The following is a 21,024-nucleotide window of genomic DNA, read 5'->3' as shown; positions in this document are numbered from 1 at the left end:
TTCACACCCCTGGTGTGGAAGATTAAGGCCATGTATGCTATATGGAGTGCATGGATTTCAACTGGAACAGCCTGTTGTATGAGATGTATCTTCAATAAAGTAGAAGTGGGTATAAAGACTTTAAATTTCCAATTTAACAAACTTCACATGAGATCTAAAGTTAGTCAATTATTACATATAAATTATGATTTTATAATAGTGCATGTATGCCATAGCACATTGTAAATGGGCAATTCCAAGTGCATCATTCCGCAACACAAAGTTTGCATATGCAAGTTAGGAAAGTGGTTTTGAAAAGTTTCTCTTACCTAAATTATTCATTTACCAAAAATAGTTAACCATTATGCTATTCACCTTTGTTTGGCTGCTGCATTAAAAGGAAATTTATAATGTAAATTTCGCGTTGTGTTTTATGCGCTTGGAATTACCCAAATACTAATGTGCATACAAAATATATATGCCACCTCAGTTTATGTAACTTTCATTTCACCAGTGGTACTTCGATTACAAATACCAGTGTAGACACATATGAGCACCCAAGGAGATAAGACCCAAAAAGTACAAACTCAAATGCTATGTTGCCCATGGAGGGCAAATTGTTTACCTTGAAAGGAACAGTAAATGGTTCATGCACATTTACTGTTCATGCACATTCTTGGCACAGCATGTTATATGTAGTGCAACAATGCACTTAGAATTACAGTTTGCCAGACACATATAATTAAGTACACTATTTTGCCCTATGAGCGAAATGCAAATATGGTGGAATCGGTACTCTTTGGTTTTACTTCATTGATGCCAGACCACCTCGGTATTATATCATTGACTTCTCACTAGGATCCACAACATGCTCATCTATCAGGTGCACAGTTCTTTAACCCCAATACATCTGTACATTCATTGAATGACCGTTGAAAATTTGGGTACAAAAACTCATACTCTGTAACTTGAGGTCCAATTTTGCACTATGATTGTTTAATTGGGGTTATTGAACTATGCCATTAGGATGAGGCCATCATAGTCCATAGTGTCTATAGTTCACTTTCACTAATGCACAATTTTCTTGTCACACTTTTTATCGCCTTTCGCATGCTTGCCATCATTTCTATACACACAGTGTTTTAGAAGTAGCTGTTGTAATAAGGTGGGTATCATTGTGATGATATAAAGGAATCCATTGTGTCGAAATGAAACAATTTTGTACTTCGTGTTGGGTGGTTCCCACCAATTATTCTGACAAAGTCAACATCAATATTTCCATGTGCAGGTTTGACTCCCCTTAAACACATGGGACGATCATTTTGCATACAGATCTAAATCATGAGGCACCACACATTGTATGGTCGGTGCTTTCCATTCAGTGTGTATGTAACGAGGAAAAATGTTGTCAATATCTGTGTGCAATTAGAGAAAAATCTCAAATATTTGATGTTATTGCTCAAGGCAAATGAGGAATCTGGTATTTGTACCATGGTGGAATATTTACAGACAGCAAGGATCAAAGCGGCATTGTGCAGTTCATCTACGTCCAGAATATTCAATTGTTGGCTTCTCAAAGAAAAGGATTACAATCGACAGTATTGCTCTGATGCTATGTGTGTCTCACCTGATCACACAAAAAAAAAATAGTTTTCAAACTTAATCCTACTACCAAATCAATTTATCATATAAAGAGCAATAGCTCAACCCTGCAATATCAGTCGCAAACAAATGGAATGTTGTGCTCTTATAGCCTCCGTGCAAGCATGACGTTGAAACCAGGGCTTAGGAAATTCAGGATTAATTTCTCGGTCTATTTCAGTATTACATCTGTATTGTTTGTAAATCACCATGGTAAATATCGAGGGCTTAGGGCAAGAGTATCTTAACTCCAAAATTGCAATTTTCAGAAAAAACACAAAAAACGGGACAAAACCACATCATCGTAACTCTGTGGAGATAGGATTTTGTGGTGCTGAGTGCAAAAGACCCCTTGCAGAGCCAATGCAAACTTTATAATGGAACTCAACTAGAGTTAAGATGTTGCTCTGACCACAGACCCTAGTGCTCTGATACAAATGGTTTATTTGGTTGTTTTTTTGCTATTACTGATTTACATTACCATCAAAAGAAATAGAGACTAGTAGGTACTAGGTAGGATTGAATGACGCTCTTTTCAAACACATTAACGTGACAGGTGCGAGCAAGACATACATGGACCTAGCGTAATGTGTACTTTCTATAGAATTGAAAACTAGACAAATCTTTATCCCATGCTTTATGGTTAATTGTGATGAAATCAAACTCCACTGGCGGTTGGCCGCTGGTTCCTTCCGGTTTATTGTTCTAAACAATGGAAACCTGACGGAACCGACTGTCAACTGCTGGTCGAGTTTTGATTTCATCCCTTAAAAATACTCGCAAATCCTTAACTTGTATGCATGCATTTTAATTCAACAAAATTAAAGAGATGGCTGCTTCCAGTGAAAATTCTTTGTGAGAATTTAGAATTGATAACTTTTTAAAAGTTTTTGAACAATAAAATAACCTAATTAAGGTTTGATATGTGATGTTTATGTTCATGCAATATTTCTATATTGGGCCGAGTAAAAAATAAAACATGTTTCTCGTCCCCTCCCGCTTCCTTTTTTGAGGCCACTTCTAACTTACTTTCATTTATTTTTTTTAATTCAGTTTAGAAGTTTTGAAAAAAGATGTCTAAGAAGTTGAGATGCTTTCTATAGCCTTGCAAATATAAAAGCTTTCTATAGCCTTGCTAATATACTCAGTAAAAGTAACACATCTGAAAGGTTCTGTGATCATTATAGAGGGGGCTTACCACGAGAACAATAAAATAAAAAAAGCCTCCTTTTCATGCATTATTCTAAACACTAAATGAGTAAATACAGTTCCCAATGTGGGTATTTACATATACATATACTTTGATAAAAAAAGAAAAAGTCCCCCTCCTTTTTCTGAAAACCCGGACGAGAAACATGTTTTTATTTTTACTCAGCCTTAAAACTTTGTTTCAACATATCGAGTCATGAAATTAAGATATAATTTAAATCTGGTCAACCAGACGTACCTATTTATGACGGATGAACCGATGTTGCGACTGAAACCCTCAGTCTTCAGCTGGGTTGTGATGCATATGACCTTGAGTATTGGACACTTCCGTATTAATGACAATCGGCAAGGAATGTCCTCTATGATTCGGTCCCAGCCATGTGACCGTTTGGCCCGGACGCCTCCTCCACGGTTGAGGGATGGTTGCTCCGCCCAGGTGAAGACTGAAGGTTTCAGTCGCAACGTTGGTTCGTCCATCATAAATAGGTATGTCTGGTTGACCAGATTTAAATTAAAGCTTAATTTCAACATACCCAGATGAATGAGTCATGAGTTTGGTGCCAACTGCGACCAGTATTTTTGAGTCATGAGTTTAGTTAGTTTTGGTGTCAAATATTACCATTTTGTGACATCACTCTACATCTGCTCTGGTTTGGTCTTTGCTTCCATTTCTTTACAGGACGATGCATACAGGGACGACAGGATTTGTCAAACTACAGAAGAGGTGTGCATGTTTGTACTTTTATATAGCAAGGACCTTTTCTTATATATATATAGCTCCAAGCATCTATCTGCTGTGTTTTTGTGCCACGCCCCTCCCTACTGTCTCACATAAAGGCTGTCTCTTGGAAAAAAATATAAAGACACAGAAGTTTCATAATGGTGAAAATTTGTAATGCCAATTTTTCCTGAATGTGCCCGCAGATAATTTGACGGGAAAAAGTGGTCAATGTCCCCCTAAATCAAACCTGGTGGCCTCCCTACTAGTCAGATGATTCATGCTATACCCAGGGGGGGGGGGGGACTCATGCATAAACTTTCAAATTTGTGTGAATTTTCTATCAAAACCAATCAAAAACCAGCTCCACCCCATAGTGGCATGCAGACATGGCAGAATGTGCTTTCTCCCATATTTGATTCTATGGTTGTACCTCAATATGTTAATATTAATCTGACTAGGCAGGTATTGTATTATCATGTACAAGTCTGCTAACTCATTGCTATATATGCATGGTAAGCTCATTGCTATATATGGTAAACCTGTTGCTATATATGGTCAACTCATTGCTATATATGGTCAACTCATTGCTACATAATGATAGTCACATTTTCTATCATCCTATTTCTGACATCTGCTGTGCCATCTTTATCATAATCAATGGTGTTGGGATGTTCACTACACTAGCTTTCAGAGAAGAACGACACTGCACTCTCTTAATGAGCTACGTAGGCGGGGCTTTGTTCCATTTGTGACACTTCATGAGCACTGAACACAGCTTTGACGTGTCAATTGGCCAATCAGATTGTGTGACGATTGCCATTAGATTGAATCAGGTATTCAGATCCCCATTTCTGTGTTTATGCCGTGTATGCGCTCAAAAGGAATTCAAGTAGGACGCAAGACTAAACATGAAAGGATGCACACCAAAGAGAAACCATTCCAAACCAGTGTCGTTCTTCTCTGCTAGGAAATGTAGATTTTCATGTTCATATTCAGCACATTTTATGTTTATACAGAGCACATGTTTCACTTGGATTTCATTTTGTACACCATAGTTCGATTTGGTTCATTTTCCCATGAAGAAAACTTGAATGCCAATATCTCTATATGAATGGGCTATTCCAGTTGAAATCCTTACACCCCCTATGGAAGACATAGACACACAGAGTGTGAATTTCAAGCTTATATACCTGAATAGGTGACTCCATTTGAAATCTACACTCCCTGTGTAGAAAATTGAGGTCATGCCTTTGAATGTATGGATTTCAACTGGAGTAGCACAAAATATGTGACTCTAGTGAAACAGTGCTTTTTAAGGGATAAAATCAAAACGTACCGATGGTTGACCGGCATTTACCGTTGCGTTCCATTATTTAGAACAATAGAAACCGTTTCCAACTGGACGGAACCGCTCAGAACTGGCGGTCGTCCACGGGTGCAGTTTTGATTTCATCCCTAAACATGATTGCATTTCTATTGAATTTTCAACATATTAAAAGATCTCTTGACATAACTAAGTTGACAGAACATAGAAGTTGTATTAATGATTGGTACCCATCGGGTTCCAGTTATTATAGACAAGACTGTTAAATCAAAATGCAACATAGGATCCACATAATTTGTTGATCAATGTCATAAACAGTCTTATAACAATATACATTATGAGAGAATTTTCAAGAGAATCCAATTAATGTTGCATTTGGAAGAAGCAGGCTTTTCAATATTGTTCAAAATTGATTGGTACCAATCATTTTGATACAGCTTGTATAGTCAATCAATTAATCAAATGATGGAATGGTCAATCCGTTGATTAATTCATTCATCCATCAGTTGATCATCAATAAATAAATAAAAATCAATCATTCATCAGAATTGGTATAGTAAACTGGTAGTTCTTTGTATATCTGATCCAGAATGTACACTTGCGTACGTTTCAACAACATCTGTTTTCTTTATCAACACTTGATGGGTAGTGACTGCTATTTTTTGGCAACCTCAACAGTTGCCAATAGCAGTCACTACCCATCAAGTGTTGATAAAGACAACAGGTGTTGTTGAAACGTACACAAGTGTATGAGAAAGGTTTTAAAACAAGTCTCCACATACATAAATGACAGCCAGTGAAAAAATTTCACTGACCATCCAGGATTTGAACCTGGGACCTTCGGATCACCGGACCGATGCTCTACCAACTGAGCTAATGAGTCAGATGGAGAAGAGCAGTGATGTTATTATCTATAGGCCTTCAGTTCAATTCACAAGTGTACATTCTGGATCATATACAAAGAACTTTGTTAACCAATCAAGTCAAGTGATTTATTTATTTCCATCATTCAATCATTAATCAGTCAATCAATCACCAATCAATCAATCAATCAATCACCAATCAATCAATCAATCACCAATCAATCAATCAATCAGTCATCCATTCAGCATTTGGTTTGTTGATATTTAAAATAGTGTCCATGTGAAGAAATGTTAATTTAATTGTAAAGCAATAACTTTAAAACCAATATCTTTTTGGGCAAGAAATTTGTGTTTGGAAAGAATTTGGATATTTTAATATTTTTTGGTGCTCGTTTTACTTGTAAGAATTAAAAAAAGGTCATTTAGAAAGAGGACAAAAGTGATAAAATTATGTTATGTTCAAAGATCTTTTACACTTCTCATATGTGTGTATGTTAAGTTCTTAATTTATATTAAAATAGTTTTTCTTTCTTTGTGCACAGTAGTTACCCCTTAGTTACTGAGTGAATTTGCTGTGTTAAGCGGGCTTCAGACTCCGAGTATTGTACGTACAATATTGTATGTACAATATGTACGTTATTCAATCTATTGCCAGTCTATTTCAGTAATGTTTAAGTTCTAACGAATGTTTGATATGAAATCGATAATATGTGACCGTACAGCACGAATGAGCCGTAAATGTCCTCAATTGTATTCTGAGTTACAGTGTAAAATGGGCATGAAGGTCGTATTCATAGGTACCTCAATTTGGTGCTTCGTGTACCTTATTTAATGAGATACGTAGCACCAAATTGAAATACTATGAATATGACCTTCATGCCCATTACTGTAACTGAATACAATTGAGGACATTTACGGCTCATTCGTATGTACGTTACACATATGTTATCAATATCTAGCAGAAATATATTATCGATTTTACGTCATCAAACATTCGTTAAAACTTAAACAGTACTGGAAATAGAATGGCAATAGATTAAATAACGTACATATTGTACATACAATATTGTACGTACAATAAAAAGTCTGTATACTGCTTTAGTTAGTTGGTCTGAAGTTGTGACAAACCTTGCCGCACTTAGAAGTTAGATTGTGAGATGCTTTTCATCTGGTCTTTACAGTAGGTGATTATTTAACAGACCTGATGAACTGCTTCAATCATGCACAGCAGTGGCAAACACATGGGCTCATGCTCCTATCCCATCCAATCTGCAAAACCAGTCATTTTTAGCCAGTTTTATCCTTTTAGTCCCCTTTTTTTTTCCAAATCCTACATTCCCTAAACAATGATTTTGAAAAAAATAACTTATGAAAAAGGTCCACTTTCTACATAAAAAATGTTGAAAATCTGCCCTTTTTTGGAGGAAAAATCACACAGGTCTGCTTTTTTGGGAAAAACATTGAAATTAGCACTTTTTGATGGAAAAATAACAAAAGGTCAACTTTTTCGCTTTCCACAACCCTAAATAAATTCTGCCTTTATGGGCCTGAATTCAACCAATACGTTTAGAGCTTATAAGCTCTAAACGATTCATACCACAATTAAAGTCAATCTAGCCAAAAAAATGTACCAAATTCAGGCAAGTACCATCCAAATATATGATTTTGTCATGATATTATGCCAAAGCAAGATATCTGTGGAATTGTGACATGGGGTATAAACACTCCTTTATGACCACTGGGAATAACTATAGTATACCCTCTGTATCCTGTATTGAAGGATTAGATTTAGGTGAAGGGTATTTTATAGTAATTCCAACTTTGTATCTTATAATGGATTTACTGTGTTTGTTTGTGTGTTTGTTTGTTGGAGTGTGTGTTTGTTTAATATAGTTGGGTGTTTGTTTGTTTTTATTTGTTCTCTACCAGGATTTCTCTAAATAATAATAAGTACTCCCGCGTCAGGGAATCCTCTCAAATCTAACTTTTACTGCACAAATACTTTACTTTTTAAAAACCGTGATGGTGTTTTTGTTCTAGAGTGGTGGTTTTCTATTCTTTTATCTTCTGCCAGATTATTTATTGCAACTGCACTTTTAGTCCCCAAATTTGTTTGATGTTTCAAGGTCAACTAGTGTTTTTACTGGTTGCATGGTATAACTATTCAATCCCTGTGGATTTAGTGGAAAGTGCAGAAAAATGTTGTCATGACTTATAGCTGGCTATTTTTGGTCAGTTTTGTATCGCATGCAATGTATTGCAGCTTACCACAGTTTTTAGTGGCTTCCGGTATATACTAAATAAATCATCACCTTGTACTGTTTCTACTGCGAACGTCGCCCGTATCACCCATTTTTAATGAACTTAAAAGTTGGTTGGTGACCTGCTTACACCTGGCATTACCATCAACCAAATGGGCTATTACATTTAAAATGCATACACCGCCTATGGAAGACATGACCCACATAGGGGTGTAGATTTCAAATGGGGTCACCCATTCAGGTAATAAACCATTTAAAATTCACACTCCCTAGTCTGTGTGGAAGATAAAGGTTGTGTCTTTCATAGGGGGTGTATGTGTTTCAACTGGAAATCCCAAGTATTATCCATGCACTATAATCCAAGACCGAATTATAAAGACTAGTATGAAGTCCTGTCAACCAGACCAAAATTGATGTACTGCACAGGTCAGCGACCAATCACGCTGCACCTTTGCCCTGACATCAGACGCAAACTAGTCTTTTTAATTCAGTCTTGGATTATAACTCATTAATATACTTGCCCTAAAACATGAACCTTGGGATGATGACACTTACCTTAATCAAGAACCTTGGGATGATGGCACTTTATTCATGCAGCTACACCAAAGATACATAGGTGTGCTTCAGTCCGGTAGTGACATCAATGCTTTTTTGCGGTTGCACTTTACATGCGCGATTCAATACTGCGACCTGAGAAATATGCACATACCTCATCACTACCGAACTTGATGTGGATCGAAGAATACTATAGTAGAGTCCTGCCCACTTGTAACGTGACTTCCACCATATTGAATTGTTGTGCATGCGGATCAAACTCAGATTACAGAAATATGACAAACAAAAATTCTAATTGCAATGGTTTACAATGGTTAGTGCATGTAGTGGCTCAGTGTGCATAATGGGCTCAACTCAAGAAATGCATTTTGGGTGCATGCATAGTGAAATCCAGAGCAGGCTGGCTTTAGAAGGGGAAGAGGGACAAGAAACCAAATTGGCAATTTGAGGAATTTAATGGAGAAAAATAGGGAATTCCAGCAACCATTATACCTTTGCTTCATTGACTACTCAAAGGCATTTGATTGTGTGCGGCATAGGCAGCTGTGGAGAATAATGAAAGAAATGGGGTTCTCCGAGCATGTGACTGACCTGATTTGCTCATTATATCACAACCAAGAAGCCACCGTTAGAACAGAGAGTGGAGACAGTGAGTGGTTCACTATTGGCCAAGGTGTTAGTCAAGGATGCATTCTGTCACCGTACCTTTTCAACATATATGCAGAGTACATCATGAGGAGAGCAGTTGTTGGTGTTACAGGTCAGGTGTCAGTCGGAGGACGAAAGATTAACAACCTCAGATACGCTGGACGACACCACCCTTATTGCAAAGTCATCAGATGAGCTTCAGGACCTTATAGACAGAGTAAAAGCAAGTAGTGAGGAATTTGGGCTGCATCTCAATGTCAAGAAAACAAAGATAATGATCTGTGGAGGAGATACAAATCAGCAAATGAAGGTGAATGGAGAAGATGTGGAACAAGCTGACACTTTCAACTTTCTGGGATCACTAATAGACAATGCAGGGGGCAGTTCACAGGAAATCAGAAGACGCCTAGCCATGGCAAGATCATCGGCAATTGCGTTGACAGATATATGGAAAGACAGAGGTATTTCTAAAGCTACCAAGATTCATATTATGGATGCTCTGGTTTTCTCGATTGCCTTGTATGGCTGTGAAACGTGGGCGGTTGGAATGACAGATAAGAAAAAGATCATGGCGTTTGAAATGTGGTGCTGGCGGAAGATGCTGAGAATATCTTGGAAAGAACATAAGACCAACAAATTTGTAAGAAACCAAATTGGAGACCATGCTTCCGTGTCCCAGAAAATAGATCGTCTTAAACTGGCGTATTTTGGCCACATTTCTAGAAGAGATGGTGACAGCATTGAGAAGATAATTATGCAAGGTCACATAGAAGGCAGTCGTAGAAGAGGTAGACAGAAGCTTAGATGGACTGATGGAATTAAACAATTAACAGGCCTTTCTCTCGTCAGCAGCCCACCGTCTGGCTCAAGACAGAAGCTGCTGGAATACCATCATCAACAGGGTCACAAAGGGTCAGTCATGACCCATAGGACCACGACGACGATAGTGAAATATTCTGATGGTACATTAATTTACCATACGCAAACATGGTCCAGACACTCTCTATAACACTTTTCACCCTGATGTGGCAGTGACATCAGCACACATTTCATTGGGCGCAGCTTCAAAATCGCTAGCGTACACACCTCCACACGTTTAAAGACGCCGCATAGATATGTGCATGAAATTGCCGACTCAACGCGTTGACATCACTGTCGCTGCAGTCAGGGTGAAAAATACTACAGTCAAGCCTCTTTGGCCTGCATAAAGTTCCACCTGAATAGACCTTTTTAGAGCTGGCGATGAAATGTTTTGGGTATTTTTAGGGAATGTATGCATGAATTGAAAATTTGATATAGCACCATCCGAATTTAAAAAGGTTCTAGATGTAACTATAATTGATCTTTCAAAAATTGAATTGTATTTTGAAACTTTCATTACTTAAATTTGCACACTGTGGATGCATGTGCATTTGTTTAAAGCCATAATGTATGATCTTTTTCAAACCTTATTTTTTTGGCATAAGCTTACGCATGTCCCAACTTGCGCCTAATTGGATTCAGCCGAATTCATTGTATTTTTAGGACAACAGAGCAAGTTTGAATTAAAGTCATAGTTTTTACTTTAAATCCCTCATATAGAACACCATATAAGTGGTTAAGACATTAAACTATTCCAGTTGCAATCCATACACCCCCGATGGAAGACATGATCTTCCACACAGGTAATGTGAATTTCAAATGGGGTTAGCAGAATGGGTGACTCCATTTTAAATCTACACCCTGTGTGGGAGATTAAGGTCATGTCTTCCATAGGGTGTATGGATTTCAACTGGAATGGCCCAATGTGATAAATTGGACCATCCAACTGTAATCCAAATAACCATATTCTATATATTTTTCTGAATAGGTTTTAATCAGCATTTTCTTTTTCTGTGATTTGTTTACAGGGGTCTATGGCCAAGACGGTTCTTCTTGTAATTTACCTCGTTGGTGTGTTATTTACTGTTATATTTATTGTTACCAGTATTGCAGTAGTACCAGCTTGATCAGGCGCTGTCAGCATAATGGGCTATTCCATTTAAAATCCACACTACCCCTGTGGAAGATTTTGGAAATACGTTCCACAGGGGGAGTATGAATTTCAAATGGAATCAGCACAATAGGCAGCTCCATTTGATTTTCATACACCCTCTGAGAATGATTCAACCTGAATGTTCCACAAAGGGTGGGTGAGTTTCAAATGAAGCTACCTATAATGTGTTCATTCCATTTGAAATTCATACTCCCCTGTGGAACATATTTCCAGAATCTTCCTCAGGGGTAGTGTGGATTTTAGATAGAATAGCCCAATACGGATTTACCAAATGAACATGAATATAGGATGCAATATTTAAATATCAACATTGGACTAATTGAAGAGCTGTTGTTTTCAGCTTTGGACAATCATAAGCTATAAGTGACAATCATCATTTAATGATTAATATTGATGGTAGCTCCAGTCAAGCAACTATACTGCGCCAATAAAGTATCCTTACACTTGGAAAAATAATCACAATTTTAAAACTGAACAATATTTGGGTAAAAGTGTTTTTTTAATAGATGCACTATCTAATCCGGCACATTATGACACCACATTGAATCCAATGTGACCTCAAGAAGTAAAGTTACAAGCAATTGAATAGACGAAGGTCCAGTTTTAAAAGTGACAAACTGGCCTATACAAGGCGCAAAAAGATTCCGACAAAGCGCAACAAAGAGACAACACAGTTTCTTCAATGAAGCGTTATTTAAAGCAGTTTTATTTCAGTTTTACTTCTCTGTACTTTTCATAACTTTCACTTTATTTGTCAGTTCTTTTGTTTCAGTTTTCTTTTGTTCCTTCTGTTTTAAATTAAAGCCAAACACATAAGTTAGCCATTCACCACTCTCAAACCAGATTTGTGGTCTGTGGAGTTTTGAATAGGCCAGTTTGTCACTTTTGAAACTGGACCTTCGTCTAATCAACTGCTTGTAACTTTACTTCTTGAAGTCACATTGGATTCAATGTGGTGTCATAATGTGCAGGATTAGACAGTGCATCTATTAAAAAAACAAATTTACTCCAATATTGTTCAGTTTGGAAATTGTGATTATTTTTCCAAATGTAAGGATACTTTATTGGTTCAGTATATAATAGAAGCGCTCTATCTGTTGTAGTACAGACTGCAAAAGAATTAAGGCACCAGTTAATTTCACCCCTGTATATCCTAAACAAAGACAGATATGTCATAATGGAGCCAGCAACCAATAGCTGAAAACTTCATTCATTGAAATCGGTTAAGAAATAAAGACAGTACAGTGATCCTAAATTACAAGGAAGATGTAAATTTCAAGATGCAGATTGCTCCATGGATGCACTATTGATTTGTTAAAACACAAAGCATCCTAGAACATTAAATGCAACTTTTGATTTTCTTCCTTCCTTCCTGGGGTTTTCGGTCACTGTTTCTGTAATTCTCAATTCTCAATTCCTAATTTTAATTTTGACATATTTAGGATTGTTTAGGATATACATGTACAGGGGTGAACATAACTGGTATCTTATTTCTATTGTTGTCTTTATTTAAGGAAGGTGACCTGATATATTTGGAAAATTCTTTAAAACTTATGTACAACATAAAATGTCGTTCCTTTCAAGCACTCATGCAAAAAGAATAGGTAAATGTTTCTTGTAAATGGGACTAATTCTTTATGGAATTGCTGACATTTATACAGCTTGATACTGGTAGTCTATGGTGTTTTTATTAATGATAATCATCATGATCATGTAATATATTGATATCAAATGAAAGACCCTATTTTTCTCATTAACATATGGAAATTAGGAGTTCTAAATGTGTATTTCCAAAGATATCATCAAGAAACTGACAAATTAGTCTCAAACAGGGTATACCACAGTCAAGACTAATCCGAGGCTGTCAGTTGGGTCACCCAACTTTAAGAAATAGGTCCATATGCACAAAAGAGTTAGACCGGGTCTAAAGTTAGACCTGGTCTAAGTGGAATTTAGTTCCATCCGGAATGGTCGTTTACTATTACTGCCTTCCAATAGTAGCTAGCTAATTCTAAAGATTTTAATGCAATGTTCAAAAAGAATACAAAATAACCTGAGCAAATGTAAAGGAAAATGTCCTTTCTCCTGAGACTAAATTCCACTTAGACCAGGTCTAACTTAAGACCCGGTCTAAATGTTTTGTGCATATATACAGACCATATAGTTTATCTACTCCTTGGTGTATTTGCTCATACAGATAGGGAGAGCCAGAATGGGATATTCCATGGAATAGCACAATTGTTGAATTGTCTATGTCCAGAAGTTGACTTCTTTAAAAATATGGGTTGAACAGTTTGAACCATTTATTTTTAAAAAGCTCCCAAAAAGTGGAACTTCAAAAGTGAACATAACCAATTCTGGTTAAGCCCTAGATATGTATTTTGCCTTTTTTTGCAAACAATAAGGCTTCCAAATTTTGAAGTGATTTTTGTATAAATTTTGTTCATATATGATCTATTCTATTATGCAGTTCATATGGTTTTATATTACATGCGGAAAGCATTAGCAAGTATTTTATATTGTTTTATTATTTAGTAAATTAGCGGTGTTATACATAATTCACCACTTGGATTGTTTTTCAGTGACTACATGTACCCAGCCAACACAAAAAGTTTTTGAAATCATATGCAAAAGGTCAGAAAAAATTGCCAGAAAATGTTTAAATAACAGGTTAACGATAGCCCGATGTATAAAATAAACATTTCAAAACATTTATGAAAACTTGCTGCTAAACATTCTAATATAATGTTTATTTAAGTGTTGACAAAATATTTTGCAAAAATGTTACGCACACAAATATTTAACACTGAAACTTTGACAACATATTAAAATGTTGTACTGGTTTTTTATACAAAACGCGCCTTCAAATGTTTTTATTATACTGTCATATCAACATTTGATCAACATTTGATGCTATTATATTATAACATTTGACCAAAAACAGCAACAAAAAAAACCAAAAAACCAAAAAAAAACACGCTTTTTGTGTTTGCTGGGAATATAGTCCCCATATTTGTATTGATATTCTAGTATACAGAAATTTATTGTGCAGAGTAGTAGCAACCTGATTGAATATGAAGTATGTCACATGTAGATGTGACACAGAATCCATAGAGCCATGTCATTTAACAAAGTTCACTGAATTTTGGTTCACCCCAAATTCAAGAGAAACGTTCATTCATATTTTGCCGTATCGACTCGCGTGCATTAAGATAATAACGTTCATGGACAAAAACACTGGCTTGTCAGCATGGATGCAGCTTGAGGCGAACTAAAATATTATAAATGGGTTTAAGCGCTATTTAATTCCGGAGTCAAGGTGACATGGTTTTGTTGGAAGTGGGGAGGGAAGTTGTATCATCATTTAAAATAGCATTAGTTGATATGATGATATTGTATTGGTATATGCTACTCATTTAGCCACCATCTTTCCTGCCAAATGCAATCCCTCCTAAACAGATGTGTGCTGGATAGACTAGTGTGTCTTCTTTTTTTTTTGCTCTCTTGCTCTTTTATTGGGGGAGTAATTAAGGAGATCGAGTAGTGAATTCTTTAGTTTATAATATCTATGCCCAATATTTGTACATGGGGATTGATGTCAAGATGACTGCAAGAACCTGGAACAAAACCGTTTCCCAGACCTGATCGGTGCTTGGGTAACGGTCTCTATTTTGCAGACTGGGAGGTATGTGGAGTCAATAATGGGCTATTCCATTTGAAATCACTATACCCCTGTGGAAGATTTAAGAAAAGTCTTCCATGTCAGAGGGAGTATGTTTTTCAAATGGAATTGGCTAGGATAAATTATTTTGAAACACATATTCCCGTGTATGTATACTTTACCTCTGTATATTATTATAAATTGGAAGTTGCCCAGTTGCTTATTCTATTTGAAATCCATACTCCCTCTGTGGAAGACTAGCTAAATCTTTCACAGGGGGATTGTGTATTTCAAATGGAATAACCCAAAGGGTGATGTAGGTCAGATTAAACTAGCTTCCAGAGAAAGTACGGCACTTTTGATTGAGCCAAACACCCTGTTAATGAGCGACACATCATACAGAGCCTTCATGAGCTACGCTCTGCGCTGATCAACGCTTTGACACATAATCGGCCAATCAGGTTATTGGTTTATTGTTACGATTGTCAGATGATTGAATCAGACAATCGGAGCCCCTGTACTTCTGTGTTTACGCTGCGTGACTCTCAAAATGTGAACAAGTGCCATTCTTCTCTGCCAGCAAGTATAGCGTTTCACCGACCTAGATGGAAGAATGGGAATTCACTACACATTGGGGGCTAGGGCAGTACATGTATATAGTGGATGGAAAAAAATGGCCAGTTCATATTTAATTATAGGGAACTGGTGGTAAAAATGATGATTGCTATGACTTTTTTTTTTACAAAAATTATCTATGATTATTGTGGTGTGATGCTAATTTATGTGTGATCCCTTATAAGGTGATGAAATTATGAAGATGTATATAATCTTTAAAGTGCAAACCAAGGGCAGAGTGGAAGACTGCAGTACAATGTAATAGCTGCCATATGTAAAACACATTGTTTACAACTCAACTATTGCAAATGGCAGCTATTACATTTTGCTGCATTTATGATGCACTCTGTTCCGCTTAAAAAAGAAAAATAATGAAAAAGTGTGATGATATGATTGTTGAAATAAAATAATTGTTGAAATTAAAACCTGCAAGACCATCGTTTAGTGCAGTAGAATTGTAATAGCTGCCTTATGGAAAATACCTATTGTTTGCTGCACACCTCATTCTTGATGGCCACTTAATTGGCTAACCCAATGTATCACCTTTACATGTAGTTGGGGTTCTATATTTGAAACCTGGCAGTGGTTTAGTACACTAACGCTCTTGTGGTAAAATTCAGCTGGACAAGGAACTTGTTGCCAATTATCTTGTTTTAGCCCGTACAAAACTCAGGGAGCTAATCCTGGTTGCTGAAGTCAATTGTGGTATGTCTAGGGTGTGTGCTCTTGAAGTCCCAGAGTTGTTATTAAATGGTTTATGGAATGATACGGGGCCATAGTGGTCAGCGACAACCAAGTGTGCTATAAATCACTGATTTTCTTCAATGTGTGTTTTGATCAAAAGCAAGTACATTAAAGCCATATTATAACATTTGCTGAGGAGAACGCCCTCAAAATTTTTTGAAATTATGGTTTTTACACGATTGTAATGTCAATAAAGATTCCCTGCAAAAATCAAGACTTTAGGTGCTGTAGTTTTGTCAAAATCCACGATTTTGAATAAAACGATGGAACCGGCGTTTTATTATTACGATGGAAATATTAGTCATATATACAACGTACCGTATTACAACCGCGGGAGTAACATGCATGGGCGCTAGTAATAAATTCCAATTTTCTATGCTTTACCTCACTTGTTCAGCTTTCAGCAAAATTAGGGGACATACCTGACAGTAAAAGCTAACATTTTATGGAAAATAAATACTAATCTATTTTTTACAGAAATGTTATAATATGGCTTTAAACGAAATATTGGAAATGGCAGCTATTACAATCTAACGCAGTTACGGTGATCTTGCACTCTACATTCTTCTCTTTGTTTGATTAATTTTATAATTATGTGCAATTTTATTCTTATGATCATGAATGTATCAATATTTTTGTCTTCATAACAAACAGTAAAAGAATTTGTTTTCTCTTCAAAGTCGGGATATGCATGACAGGTGATTTATAATTCAGATTCAAATTCTTGAGATGGTTCAATGTTTTATATGAAATAAAGTTATATCCACACAATTTTCACAATGTGCAGGACTGCAGACACACATTGCATCATATATCTTAAACAATCCTGGTAGGAATTAAAGTAATTTATAATATTTCCATCAAAAATAGTTTTTATTATCAGATTTGTGCCTTTTTTGTTTTAAATATTCAGTCACACAAATGGGCTCAAAACCAATATTGTCTACCAATGCCTACCTTGTACCTTGTAGAAAATCTCCCCGTAGACCTCCTTGTGGAAGTGTAACACAGGGCTGACGCGAGTGTGGGACGCTAATGTTTACTTAAATGTCATCAAAGAAAGTATTCAATACGAAAGGTCAAAGTTTTCATATGATGGACAGGTTTTCCTCCCAGTTTCATACTTTTTAAGTACATACCGGTATCACTAGATTCATAAAGTTTTACTCAGAAAAATGTTAGGTCTTTTTAGGAAGGGAAAAGAGGTATGATATATCTTCCATTCAAAAGGTCAAAACACTTGAAGTACTTATCATTAGATTCATAAAGTTAACTTTGATGACTGTAAATTTTGAATATCATTGTTTAATCATTTGTCATAAAATTTGTATTATATCGCAACAAAATCATTTTATCAGATGGACATTCCTCATATGTGACACTATCTAGTCCATGGGGGCCAACAGAGGCATTTTTGACAATTTAGTTACTATAATCTTGTATAAAATTGGGCTATCATAATACTGAAAACACCAAAAGGTCTACCATACTTGCTCCTTTTTTTTGTGATGTCTATTTCCTTATGTATTTTATTGTGTTTTTTACTTCATACTTTTGCCTTTATCTCAATTTCAAATTTGCCACCTTTGGCCTCCATGAACCAGATCATGCCACATATTCAGAATGCAATTTCATGTGTCTGATGTGCTCTTAGGTCCCGCAAACATGTGAAAATGTCGCTATCCGAGCCCTTACAGTACACATACTATATTATATACATTACAATCATGTAACAATTGGAATTTATAACAAAATAGACGGCATGCATCCTCAGCAAATGTTACAATATTACTAAATACCCCATGTATTCACATATGATCTTAAAATGTATAGAAAGTTGCTATGATTTGATGGCACTGAAATAAGAACTATAGGGCTATGATATTTTCATGACTTTTGAAATAAAATGAATATTGATGCAGTTCAAAATACTTGTTTGTAGAAATTTTATTTCATATTAATTTTGTTTGAGGTTGGTATGGACTCTGGAATTATGGAAATGTTTTGGCCTCATTGCTACATCGATTGACCGACCGACTTGAAATGTCAACCAGAAATGGTTGAAAAATGCACAATTTTTACCCACATTTCAATATTTTTTGCCAAAATTTAAAAAAAAAGTCTCCCCAGATCTGCAGGTATAGTTTTTGAAAATTACTAAGAAAACATTTTTGCTGAAGAATTCTTTTTATGCTGTTGACAAAAAGTTGAGTCACAATCATGCATTTTTATGATCTTCTCCACCGCTAAATATTTGTACATAAATATGATGATCCATTCTAAATATGTATGCCATACTTTTATAAAATTGAGACCAACAATTTAGCAGTATAATTAAGGCCCAAAAGTTTTCAAAATTCCAGTGTTCAACCTTAAAATCAACATTGGCTCCAGCAACTTAGGAGAAAAATTTGGTGACTTACCTGTGATTTCGATTAACAATTTGGGCTAGAAATTGTTTTTCATTCACAATTTGGGCTGAAAAATAATGGCAACCCTGTTTTGGAAGTCCAAACCTGCTATATGTGTACATCCATGTACATCACTTGTCAGCTGCTACATGCATCTCTTTTTACATCATAGTTTTAAATAAATACCAAACTCATCTCAAATGGAGATCGCATCAAATCATCCCAAGCCACATGGTTTGTGGATAATATTCTTTATTCCTTAAACCCATAGAGATATGCATGTGTCTGGTATTTATTCCTTGTTATATAGTAAAAAGAAATGCATGTAGCAGCTAGCAAATGCATCCTATATGGATGTACACATATGCGAACCAACTAATTGGTGATTATTTCAAGTTCCTTTTAAGTCATCCCAAAATATATAAACAAACCTTAATTTTTGAAAGAGTTGGCTTTTTATGGAGCTACCTATTGAAAAGTCACCTTTTTCAAAAAGTTGTCGACAATGCCATGTGGTGAAAATAGACCCCTATAATGGTGAGTAACCGGAAAACAAACTTTGTTACTAAGTTTGTTCATGTCAGGGTTTTGTTCTGTCACATAGCTAAATCATGCTTGGGGCGTAGCAAGCAGGGGTATAGGGTGGACAAAGTTCAGGTGCCCCAAAATGGACTTGATATAGGTTAGGGGCTGATATGTTAAAAGGGCCCCACACTGCTTGCTTATCCATGGGCCCCCGAGGCTCGTAGACGACCCCACGCCATCATGAGTGTTGATAACGTGTAACACGCTTGTAGAGGTGCGCGTATGTATCGCGTTGTATGTGTAGACTATAGTGCGGAATACGTGCATGCACTACTAGCAGTACATACAGCAGAATATATGAAGTTGTAAACAAGATTCATTTATTTTATAATAAGGGGACGATTTTTTATGATGGTAACTTAAATAGTTTTAGATGGTAAAAATAGTTTATTATTAAATGTAATATTTAACTGACTAAGAATGAGAATAAACGATGGGAATTTTTGTTTTTACTATCCTCTACCTATGATAGACAACAGGCAGGTCCAATATTTTTATTGTAGTGACGGTAAAAACAAAAATTCCTATCGTTTATTCTCTAAATGAAACGGTCTATAATGATTTCACCTCATGAATCTGCATTGTCAATAAATCAAAACAGTGCTGAATGGAAATTGCAGTTCATGTTTGGCCTTTGGGTGACATAAGGGACCTTTACCAGTTGCAAGGGGGACTTGCGGATATCAAGTTTCAAGTCGGCATGGGTTGGTGCCAAATAGTCCAAATTTTCGGCGAAATCTTAAACAAATTGTCTCAATTTTTACAAATTTATTGGTAAATGTCACAAAGTTCTCATGAAATATTATTGGAAGTGTGAAAATGTAAAGAATACCCATATTTTGTGTGATTTTTACGGTCAAAGTGATCAATTTAAAAAGAAAAAAAAATCTTGTAATATTTTATTCCATTTTGTTCAATTTGTTTGCATTTATTTGCATTTATTGCATTTTTCTGCCTCCGCAGGAGGTAGTATGCTTTGAAATTTACACCTAAAATGCCGCACATTGCGAGGCATGTAGGCCGAATATACAAATTTATATTCTGACAAGTACTCTAATTTCCGCCCAATATCGAGAGCCCAATATATATCCCCCACCTCTTTGCGCCATACATAAATTAAGCCTATCGCCATTTCCGAATGTTCAAAAGGTAATCACGCTTCCTCAGCATGTGCAATAAATTAGCATTAAAATTAATCTTATTCTATAGGGATTCTAGAAACGCTTAGCACGTAAGCGCCAATGGCGTGGGTCTATCAAGTTAATGAATTATGCATTAGAATATTTTCAAACTCATATGTTGTATAATTGAAGACCGAATTAAAAAAGACTAGCTTGCGTATCCGTCCTGTAAACCAGACCAAAAATGCCATACTGCGCAGGTCAGCAACCAATCACGGCGCGCCTTTGTCATGACGTCAGACGCAAACTAGTCTTTTTTTTAATTTGGTCTTTAATTATAGGTTGTAGCCTCAGCGCTCATCAGCAGCCACACCACCTCAATGCCTTCGGTGTGATCAGCAGCTTTATCGTTGAAGACAAGTTGGAAAACCGTTATGCTGTGGCAATGGGAATACACCTCAAACAAGGTTTAATTTCATTACATGAAACCTGATTATTAATGCAAAAACTTTGGCTGGAGAAGTTGAAGCTGACGTTCATGGCGACACTTTGGATGTGATAATTTGACATCATGGATTGTTTTGTGCAAAATTGGAGGTATTTTTGTGCCACGGCGAGTCAGCAGACCGACTGGCATGCATGCTAGGCTCG

At 36.2% G+C, this 21,024-nt stretch overlaps 1 protein-coding gene across 5 annotated transcripts in view; it reads left to right on the top strand.

The window, feature by feature from the left end:
- LOC140146174 (putative ferric-chelate reductase 1) overlaps positions 1–11,898 on the top strand; it is a 56,811-nt gene extending 44,913 nt beyond the window's left edge. Inside the window, exons 14-16 of one of the 5 annotated variants that reach the window (XM_072167942.1) lie at positions 1,118–1,144; positions 3,509–3,553; positions 11,091–11,898. In XM_072167942.1, the coding sequence (XP_072024043.1) occupies positions 1,118–1,144; positions 3,509–3,553; positions 11,091–11,189 (171 nt within the window). In that variant the 3' untranslated portion in view covers positions 11,190–11,898. The remainder of the gene's footprint in view (positions 1–1,117; positions 1,145–3,508; positions 3,554–11,090) is intronic. The other 4 variants (XM_072167943.1, XM_072167945.1, XM_072167944.1 and 1 more) reach the window with 4 other exon arrangements.
- Positions 11,899–21,024: the final 9,126 nt, after the last annotated feature.

This window comes from Amphiura filiformis, chromosome 2, assembly GCF_039555335.1.
Source record: "Amphiura filiformis chromosome 2, Afil_fr2py, whole genome shotgun sequence".
In the NCBI taxonomy this organism is placed as follows: Eukaryota; Metazoa; Echinodermata; class Ophiuroidea; order Amphilepidida; family Amphiuridae; genus Amphiura; species Amphiura filiformis.
This window is presented reverse-complemented; position numbering and strand designations above follow the sequence as displayed.